At 45.5% G+C, this 10874-nt stretch overlaps 1 protein-coding gene across 1 annotated transcript; it reads right to left on the reverse strand.

The window, feature by feature from the left end:
- Positions 1 to 681: 681 nt before the first annotated feature.
- On the reverse strand, positions 682 to 10173 carry SLC35E2B (solute carrier family 35 member E2B). Its single transcript, XM_081341428.1, has 9 exons — positions 9413 to 10173; positions 6152 to 6626; positions 5065 to 5200; positions 4817 to 4944; positions 4398 to 4518; positions 4129 to 4182; positions 3664 to 3736; positions 2882 to 3027; positions 682 to 2438 (listed from the first exon to the last, which is right to left on the reverse strand). Exons 2-9 carry the CDS (start codon positions 6498 to 6500, stop codon positions 2186 to 2188), a joined length of 1260 nt encoding a protein of 419 aa, XP_081197554.1. The 5' UTR covers positions 6501 to 6626; positions 9413 to 10173; the 3' UTR covers positions 682 to 2185.
- Between the last annotated feature and the right edge of the window lie 701 nt (positions 10174 to 10874).

Raw genomic sequence — 10874 nt, forward strand, 5'->3', positions numbered from 1 at the left:
AAGTAGGGGAAAAAAAACACTTATATGTATAAGCTTTATTCTGCAGAATTTAAAGTCTGCCCGATTTCCCCTCCCAAGGACTGCGCAAGCTTCCTGTAAACCTAGATAGCCTAAAGCATTACACAGGTAGTCTTCGGACTTAAGACCGTTGTTGAGCCCCAAATTTCGGTTGCTAAGTGAGACAGAGGCTAAGTGAATTTTGCCCCATTTTACAACTGTTCTTGCCATGGTCGTTGCAAAAAGGGGATCGCGTGACCCCGGGATATAAATATAAATCAGCTGCCAAGCGCCTGAATTTTGATCAGGTGACCGTGGGGACGCTGCAAAGGTCGTAAGTGTGGAAAAACGGTCATAAGTCCCTTTTCCCAGTGCCCTGGTAACTTCAGTCACTAAACAAAATGTTACAAGTCAAGGACTGCCAGTACCTAGGAGGAACGCAACGAAAAGTAGTTTTTCCCCCAGACATGAGTAGCCAGCTGGAAGAGTTGTGCGTTTCCAAATGGCTTTTTGAGCAAAAAGGGACGTTTACAGCTTCCGTTTTAATTCTGACTGGCAGCCTATCCAGTGGGGTGGAGTCATCTGCTCTCTATCCTTGCACTAATTCAACGCAATACGACTTTGCTAAAAAAAAATGGCACAGGTTGGTGGTCATAGACGAAAGAGAAACAGATGCACCTTCAGTGACGTTTTGAATGTTTTATTTCTTCAACGCAGACTTCTGACTATAAAACAGATACAGGATTACACCTCGCTGTAAACGTTTCTTTTTTTTTGGGGGGGGAGAAACTCTCTACAACAAGCAAATCCTACATGATTTGTGTCTTACACAGGTCACGAGAAGTTATCCACAGGATTGGACTGGTCAAGATTGTAAAGTGGTCATCGGAGCGATGCTGAATTGCTGATGCTGATAAAGCAAGAGCACCACCCGTTCTTAAATCAGTCTCCAAATTCTTGGCAAATTCTGAGAGGTGACAGTTTGGCCCCAACACACAAAGCACCAGCAAAACGTTTGCCTTCAAGTATGCCCAGGAAAAAGAGAAAACGTTTCGGCATTTGGGAGTGACCAAGAGCAAGGAGCCCGTTCTGCCTGAGAAACTTTGCGTCCAAAGTCCAGCGCTGCGCATATTCTCTTTAACAGAAAGCAGTGTTTGCGTTACCCTTTTCGCACAGAGACTAACAAATCTGAGTTGGGGGTGGGGTGGGAAGGAACAGAGAACATTTGGAGCGGGGCAGCCAGTTCAGGTTCCTGGCTGACAAATCAGGAAATGTGGAATGCAATTTTTTTGCACTCTGAAATTAAAAACTTATTAACATGCTGGGTGTAAAGATTATTTCCCCCCACCCCCTACAATAACTGACCACGTTTAGTTCAGACGGACTGTAGCAAAGACAATCAATACAGGCTGAGCGCTTCAAGCCGCTCAGCTCATCTGCCTGCCTCAGTGGCTTTTACTCCCGAGGAAGCTGCTAAGGATCCATGAGCACAATTCAGTCCTGGGCTATCAATACTGAAGCCACAAGGACTTGGATGGATTTGTTGTTAACTAGGAGGTAATTAGTTCAATGGTCCCAGAATAGCAAAACTAGGCTAGACGGATATGAGCTGACATAAAGACAGCTTCCCAAAGTCCCCGTGGGATTGTCAAACATTGTTTTGAGTGGGACTTGCTGCTTCATACCACACGATCCGCGACGATACGCCATTTTCTCATTTTACAATCCCGAACGTGCCGTGTCTTAAAATTCAGGAGAAGCGAGGAACGGGATTTTTAGTGAGCCTTTTCCCAAATCCCTTCTTGACTGCTATTAGCAGGGCACCCAGATCCCAAAAAGTCGACTGGGTTTATTGCCTGCTCTGGACAGCAGGAAAAGAAAATTGAAACGAAACTCGAGCAGTCTCTCCATTGCCTTCTGTGCAAAACGTTTCTCAGCTCTCTGCCCCACAAACAAGCCAGCAAGGTCCGCTCTGAGGAGGAAGCTGAAAAAGTTAGCTCGGTCGGCACGGGGGGGTGGCGAGAGAGGTTGCCGTGGGTCAAAACTGCTGACGTCTCGGCAGCAAATCTTCAGACGGTTTCATCCAGGGTGGGCCTTCGGGGGGAGGGTACAGAGGGCTTCGAAAGGAAAATATCATTCTTCTAAACTTCCACGTAGCAAAATTAAGGCCGGGGTGCAGGCGGGGGTCTCATTCAAACGAATGGGGGTCTTTGGAGAGGAGAGGCTCAGCGTCTTCCTTGGTTGCTGGGGAGGGTTGGGGGGCTGGGGCTGTTCCCACCAGATTCTGGAGGATCTCCTGCTGGTGCTGCTTGGCCCTGTTATACAGCAGGACCCCGATGATCACCAGGACTGTCCCGATGGCCGAGAGGCTAGTGATCTTGTTCCCAAAGACAATGATGCTGAGCCAAATGGATAAGGCGTGCTTCACCGTGCTGGCAACACTGGGGAAGGAAAAGAAAACAGGAGGGGACTGAGACAGTTGGAGTAATTTCACACTCAGCAGGTGCCCATGCTGAGTAGCCTGGAAGAGGAGGAGATGCTGGGTGGATCAGGCCCAATCAGATATCCCCAGGGAACCGACTGCAAAACTTAATACAGGAAAACAGTGAAAACCGTTTCGTCTGTTGCTCTCCTGCTCTGCTTAAGTTTAAGCACCGCTGCCAAAACCAAGACAAGCTGCAGCCCTTGCCGTACAGCCAGGGATGATGGGCGCTGTAGTCCAGCTGCCCCAGAAGGCCTCAGGATGCTAAATGGGAGCCGGGAAACTTTGCCACCCTAGATGAAGCCGCCCCACGGCTTCCTTTGTAAATCTACCACTGAAATCAAGGAGTTTCTTATCGGATGATGACCCTATGGTATTTTTGGGGTGGGTGGGTGGGCTTACCTGAAAGTTACGGGGGAAATCTTGCCCATCAAAGCATAAGCGGTGACACTTTGGAGGTGGAACAGCACTCCATCCATCAGAAGGAGCACCACGACGTCCTGGTTGTACTGGAAACTCCGCCCACTTTTCCCAATCACCGGCATATCCTTTCAGACGGGAAGGAAGGAAATGGGAACAGGGCAGCAGCAGGTTAACAGGAGGGCGGGGAGGGCCAGGAGCTCCATTTGAGACCACCTGGATGCAAAGCAGAGCTCTGCCGTTTCCTCCCGATTTTAAGTCCCACGGGACAAAAGACCGCTGGAGTGCTGAAGGAGACACCCTTATTGACCTGGGACGGGCAACCCACAGCTGAGCGTGAAGCCGTTTTCCAGCGTATACTAGCTACGTCGGCCGAGGGGCGTTTTCCCCCTCCCTTCCCAGCAGGTGACTGGAAGAAGCAGAAAAGAGAAAGGAAAAAGGAAAGAGTGGGAGAAAGGAAGAAAAAAGAGATGATGCAAGAATGAATGGAAGAACGTACGGAGGAAAGAGGTAGAGAGAAAAAGAGGGGAGGGGGGAAGGAAGGAAGGAAAGAAGGAAGGAAGGAAAAAAAAGGGAGGGAGGGAGGGCATGGGGAAAAAAACAGTCAGAAAAGAGAAAAACGGCTGTTCCACTCAGTTTGGGCCCCACCTGGCAAATGCTGGCTTGCAACTTGCAACCTTTCTCCAACACTCCCCAAGTTTGTGTTCTACACTACAAAAGAGAAAGTCAGTTGTGGCCTGGTGGCAGCAGAGCACACATCTCACCATGAAAAAGACCCAGGCAGGGATAAGCATGATCACAGCGGCTGCGCTAGTGTAGAACTGAAGCTCAGGAGCGCTGCAAAAAAAGAAAGAGGGAGGGAGAAGGAGTTGATTCACTTAACGACCGTGTGGCTAGCTGATCAACTGCAGTGATTCACTTAACGACGGCGGCAAGGTCGTAAAATGGAGCAAAACTCACCTAACAAATGTCTCACTCCACCACAGAAAGTTTGGGCTCAACTGTGGCCATAAGCCAAGGACTAGCTCTACACCCCTGGTAAAACTATTGCCCAGGTAGTTTTATGACAAATTGGAGATCCGAACCCAGGTCTCTGCTAAACATGTCAGTTTGCAACCCCTACGGACTACAAGGGCCCCCGGGGGGGAAAACTGATGTAGGCCACTCAGAGCAGAGGGGAAGAGAGCTAGGGTGCTGTTAAATCACACCAATAAGGACCAGATACTTACGAGAAACGGTATTTGTCCCCACTGAGAAGCTTTTTGGAGAAAACATTCTGCAAGCTGCAAAAAAGGAAAAGGAAGGTGCGTATGTTCTCAAAGGTGGAGTGTAGATAAACAAGAGCAAAGGGGAAGAACTGCCCAGAAGAGTTAAAAATGACTCTGCAGATCTTTTGTAGATAAAAGTCCCCCTGTTCTAGGTAAGGCCAGGAGAGAAGCAGTTTGTCAACTGCTCCATTTTTATGCAAATTCCCCCTTTGAGCTTCTGAGATACTTGCCAGTCCATAATATTTGTCGACAAAGCTGCCGAGAAGCCCAGGATGTTGAAACTCAGTTCGGTTGCGGTACACAAGGCCAGCCCGCCCATCACGGGGACCAGAGACAGGTTCACAAACAGCCCTGGGACGATCCGAAGCAGAACGAGAAATCAGAAGAGAATATATATATATTTAAAGGAATCTGTTTTCTGATGTAGCCTACCTCGAAGGATCGGCAAAAAATGGAGAAAATCATCAGCTCAAAAGCTCTGCAGGGTTGAATTTCTGATTGCCTCTGGCAATCAGGAATTAAGGCTACGTGGGCAGAGCTTTTCCTTCACATTGATAAAAACTGCCTCCAAAGATAGGAATGTCAGAATCTATCCCACATCTCATGTTCGGTTTCACGTTTAAGATACATTGATTTCAGCAAAACGTACCGGTGTATTCTCCTAAAATCATGCGGGACATAATAACGGTAAAAATGGGCGCTGAGCTTTTCACTGTCTCGGCAAAGGAAACGGCCACATTCTTCAAGCTGACAAGCCCCAAAACCACAGTTGCAAACCTGAGAAGGAGCAAGGGAAAATGCAGTTTAACTTTTGTCAGTAGTCAAAACACCCAACACTTATTTTGTTTCTTGTCTCCTCCTCGACACAAAGATTCTCCCGATGTGCGCAGGCCTTACCGCATCAGGCCAACGAAAAGCATAATCATGATGAAATTGGGAGGATAGGAGAGACGGCTTTTGTGCTGGTAAAAGCAGCAGGGCACAAACATTTTGATGCAGCCAATGAAGGTGGTGGAGAGCATCTGAACGGCGCCTGGAAAAAAAAACAAGACAGCAACAGAGATGCCCAAAATTAGGATACCCGGAGAAAAAATGGCCTGTAGCAGACGTTAAAACACGGGTGATGGGCCAGTGTGGGATAATGGCAAAGGCGCTGAGATTCAAGTTCAAATTCACCCCAGCTAGGGAGCTTTTGGGCCAGACCAAATCTCCCAGCCTGGCCTACCTCGCAGGGTTGCTGCAGGGGAAAAAAGTAGGAGAGAGGAATGCTTGGTACCGCTTTCAGTTCCTGAGCTGAAGGCAGGAAAGAATTCTCAGAATTAAATGCATAAATAAATACGCTGAACGGGAGAAGGGCTGTGTGCTATGCCACCTAAACCGAGGTCGGTGGGTGAACCAAGGAGAAGTTTCCTGACAGTTGGAACAATTAATCAGTGGAAGGATTTACCTCCAGCCATTGTGGAGGTTTTTAAGAAGAGACTGGACAGCTATTTGTCTGAAATGGTCTAGGGTTTCCTGCTTGAGCAGAGGGGGTTGGACTAGAAGACCTCCAAGGTCCCTTCCAACTCTGTTATTCAGTAGAATTTGACTGCTAGGTTTTTACAATGACAAGCGTCAAGTTATTTTTCCAGTGGGAAGAAGGAACCATTTCAGTTGGGGTCAGTGGAAAAGACACCGGCAGGGAAAGGGTTTTTTTTTTTAGCCTGTTTAGGCTTTTATGTGAGGTCTAATTTAGGCTTAGATTAAAGAAAAGCTTAGGGTGTTTGCAAACTCAAGACGGAGGGAATCATGTTTTTCAGCACTCAAGACAATTGGTGTTTCTCAAGTGGGCAATTTTAAGACACGTGGACTTCAACTCTCAGAATACCCCAGCCAGGCTGGCTAGGGAATTCTGGGAGTTGAAGTCCACATGCCTTGCTGTGACAAGATGCAGCCGGCCTCTCCCAGGTTGGAAACAAGGAGGAAAATGACCGTGGTTACTTGCCTAGCATACTTGGTTCCCCTTCCAGCAGCGACAAGATGTACTTATTCAGAAAAAGGGTGCAAAAGCTGAAGAAGAACCACAGAGTGAGGTAGGTGAGGGCATAAGAACTCCAGATGCCCAGGTCCGACTCGATAACCGTGGTCTCCGTGATGGTGATCTTCAGGACGTTCTCTTCCGGCATGCTGTCGCTCCGGGAGATGACGAAGCGTTCGCTCCGGCTGTGGAAGAGGGAGCCAAACTGGAGGAGGCTTTTCGCTTTGGGCTTGCCGTCCAAAAGAGGCAAAGCGAGGGAGGTGGAAGGGCCGGAGTCGGCCGGGTCCAAAGTGGAGCTGCTGGTTAGGGTGGCCATGTTCGGAGGTGGGCCCAGACGCTCAACTCCCGAAGTAGAGCCTTCTATCTTGAGAAGGCAGCCCCTCCAAATATCCTTGGCTTGGAAAGAGCTTCAGCTGCATTTGGTCACACGTGTCTCCGTTGTCTGGAAGGAAGGAAGGAAGGAAGGAAGGAAGGAAGGAAGGAAGGAAGGAAGGAAGGAAGGAAGGAGGAAAGGAGGGGGGGAAGAAAGAGGGAGGGAGAAAGGAAGGAGGGAGGGAGGGAGAAAAGAAAAGAAAAGAAAAAAGAAGGAAGAAAGAAAGAAAGAAAGAAAGAAAGAAAGAAAGAAAGAAAGAAAGAAGTTAGTTTCGACATCAGAGCATGAATAAAGTAAACTTTGTTTACTTCCTCCTCTAGCCAATAACTCCAGGTGGTTCACGAGGGGATTACCTTTTTAAAATGCAAACACACAGCTACCCAGGATTATTCAGATGCCACCCAGAGTCACCTTCAGTGAAATGGGTGGCCATTTAAATTTAATAAATCCATCAAACAACCCAACGAGACAATGCTAGTCCTCTTTACATCCACTTCTATATACAGGTAGTCCTTGACTTATGACCACAATCCAGCCCAACATTTCTGTTGCTAAGTGAGACAATTGAGTTTTGCCCCATTTGACGACCTGTCAATAAACCACAAACAGAAAGGCAGCCTAAACGTAATTTAGTGGGGGGGGGGGTCCCTCCATGATGAACTATTTCTTATATCATACCCCGTCCACACTGCCCCTCTGCCACTGTCTGCAGAAATCCTATACTGAATTTCCCAAAATCGTTGTGGTTCCAGTTAAAATGGGTTTGCAGAGCAGTAGATAATCAACCCTGAAGTATCCAGAAAGCCACACAAAACGGAGCCAAGCAAACAGCTGCTGTAACAAGTTAAAATTGGTTTGACTGGCTGGAAGTCAAATGGTCGGGAGAGGTAAAAAATTGAGCTGTGATCTGGTGTGCCACGTCTTTCAAAGCCCATCTCTGCCAAAAAAAAAAGTTCTAAGAAAAAAAGGGAGCATTTTTGCAATTGCCAGATTGCCAAAACAGATTTTCATCAAAAGCAGACCACCTACAGCTAAGGCACTCAGCCCGACAGAATATCAAACTGAAAGATAATGCTGTAATGGTGATAATGAGAGCTCATTTGAAATAAAAGACAGCGAGATGTTTATTTTCATTCTCCCTCCAAGAAAGCAGGCAGCTGAATAGAGAGAGAGAGAGGCAGGCTGTTGAGAAGTAAACAAGCAGAGAGAAATAAAATAGATGGCAAAGTAAGAGAGGGCATTGCTTCATCAGTAAGACTGGGTGCATTATCTCGCGTTAACGCCAACATCTTCCTAGGCAAAGGGCAGATTGATAAGCCAAGTTCAAAGTTTAACAGAAAAAGGCTTCAAAGGCAGTTACACTTGGCCCCAAATGAAATTACAGCCCTGATGGAAAAATGTAATTAAAAACAAGGCGGGTTTAATTCACCACCCTGGATTCGCCTGGTTAGAAAAAAAAATCTTTTAAAAAAAATCTTTAACAAAGCTGACTTGAACACTCATTTAAAAAGCCTTCGAAAAAGCCAATTTATGTAAGATGTACTGTATAGAAAGCATTTTTGCTCCGGCAATGAAGCTTCCTTAATTCCAATCAAAATTATTCAGGTTGCAAAATCTGCTTTCTACTCAAGGTGAAAAGAACAGTTTGTGCTTGTCCAAAAAAAAAGAAACCTCATATTTGTGATACCAGAAAGTATACATACAACATTTGGCAACAAATGGAACTTTTTGCTAATTTTTGAAAGCTGCCTGTTTCAAGACATGGGACGAGAACCTTCAGCATCAAAGTCACAAATTGGCAGCCTTTTGATTATTTAGTTTCATACTGTGCTTTCTCCCCTGTGCATTATTTTTCCTTATGTCCAGGTGTACAAATATACTTGCCAACTGGCGATCCTTTGTGCAGCCAACTCTGCCCTTGAAAAATTAAACAAATCTGCTGAAGGAGCAAAGTGCTGCCTTTTTTTCTTAGGAAATTTCCAGTCCCTGAAAGCATCAAAATGCAACTGATCAAGAATGAACTTTTTTTTAGATCAGAGCTGTGATAATGGAAACCTCTTAACCTTTTTCAGAGGTTACTTAATATTATTAAAGATGAGATGATAGCAACCTTCATCAGTTACTATGTACTCCTTTAAGCTTCATGTACATAAACACTCTCAATATTCATTGTCCTGTTACAGAATCATATGTGCATATATATATAAATACAGAAAGTAAACAAAAATGCAATTGCATATGGCTCTCATAATTTTTTGAATACTGTACAGTATCCTAGCCATGATGATATACAAATGATATTTTATCACCCCTTCCTCTGCTATAACTCTCTCACCTGATTAAAGATACATTAAAGACAACACCGGTTTATTCATAAATCACAAAACGTTTGGGCAAATAATTCAATTTTCTGGGTTCCTCTTGAATTTCAGGGGGCTTAGCTTTAGCAGACCATGAAGGTTTATGCCGTACTGATTCACATTATATATCTATTGTAAAACAATTCTAAAAACGATCTGTTCAGATTGTTTCCAAACTATCTTCTGTCTAGCTCTAGAGGGTAATTCAAGCACCCCGCTCACTTTTCTCAGCTGGGACAAAATTCAACATGAAGTCTCTTAGTCAAAGTTATTAATTTCATAAACAAACAACTGCAACACCTCTTGCACAAACAATGAAAACATATGCAAAGACGTCCACGTTTCTAAATCAATTTCCTTTTGCAGTTGTGGAGCCAGAAAAGGTCGGCTTGTCAAACGTCTCTAGAACAGCCCTTTCAAACCACAGCTGCAAATTATCCCTTCTTGCAATGCGGTGCAACACAATTGTGTCCGGACTGTCCCATACAAACACACCTGCCTCTGTTCTCTCAGAGATCCTGTCCTCTTCTTCCGCAGCCATCACTGGGGCTACCACCATCGGATAGGGAGGCCAGCCTGCGACGAAAACTGCTCCTCCTCTGGCAGGGGCGGAGGCCAATCAGAAGTGGGAGGAGAAAGAGACAAAAGAGAGAGAAATTACCAGTGTGCCTAAGAGACATGCATAGGCCAGATTTAACTTGCGTGTGGTTATGAGTCTGGGCATGCGTAAAATGCAAATTGCTTTCAGACTCACAAATCTCAGTGATTCCAATGGCCCTAAAAAAAGATGGAGCTGGGGTAACCCTCCCAATTATTATTTTTTCCAAAGACTATTTTAAGAATTGAGTATGTTTAGTTCAGTGAAAAGGACTAGGGGTGACACAATAACAGTGATCCAATATTTGAGGGGGTTCCACAAAGAGGGGCTCAACCTATTCTCCAATGCACTTGAGTGCAGGACAAGAAGCAACGGATGGAAACTCATCCAGGAGAGAAGCAACCTGGAACTAAGGAGAAACTTCCTGACAGTGAGAACAATGAACCAGTGGAACAACCTGCCTCCAGAAGTTGTGGATGCTCCAACACTGGAAGTTTTTAAGAAGAGACTGGGCAGCTATTTGTCTGAAATGGTACTATAGGGTTTCCTGCCCGAGCAGGGGTTGGACTAGATGACCTCAAAGGTTCCTTCCTATTCTGTTATTATTCTATTAGGACAATGATTTCTCTTGCTCAGGCTGCAGGGATAAAAAGTCATTCTGGGCTTAATTCAGAGACAGTGTACCACTGGAGTCTAAAGATTTGGGAGCAATAAGAGAAACATTCCTTACCCTTTCAGTTTTTTTTAATTGTATTCTATTTATTTGTCAAATTTATACACCGCCCATCTCACTGTCTAAATGGCTCTGGACAGTTTACAAGTCAAATTAAGAATTGCTCATCCACTCTGGACTCCAGCAAGGTGTGCGAGACAGCGAAAGTTCCCTAAGGTCAGCCTCAAACCATTTATGATCAAACAAGTTTCTAGTACTGTTGGGATACTGGATAACAATCTTCAGTTATTAGATACTAGTCTCTACATTTAAAACTGAAAAGTGAAATAGCGGTGAGGATACTGAAGTTGGAGGCCCCGCTTTTTACCACGCTTCCTTTTACATGTATACTCAAGTCTCTAGTCCTCTTCAGGCAACAGGTGTCTTCTCCTTTCTTTTGTCCAGAACACGCAAGGAAGGGAATATTTATGTCAGGATGTCTACAAGAAAAACTAAAAAAAAAATCCCCCTGCTTTATTGCCTTCTAAGGCAGCTCAGGACTATGACGCGCTTGACCTCTCAGCTTAGAAACGGGTAGCTACGGGATGGAGGAAGTGACATCACGAGCGAGAAGTAACTCTAGGCGTCTCTTTCTTTATGGCACCTCGGCTTCGAACTCTCCCGGAGGGCGGGCGCAGGACTTGAAA

The sequence above is a fragment of the Vipera berus genome (assembly GCF_964194415.1).
Source record: "Vipera berus genome assembly, chromosome: 17".
Classification (NCBI taxonomy): Eukaryota; Metazoa; Chordata; class Lepidosauria; order Squamata; family Viperidae; genus Vipera; species Vipera berus.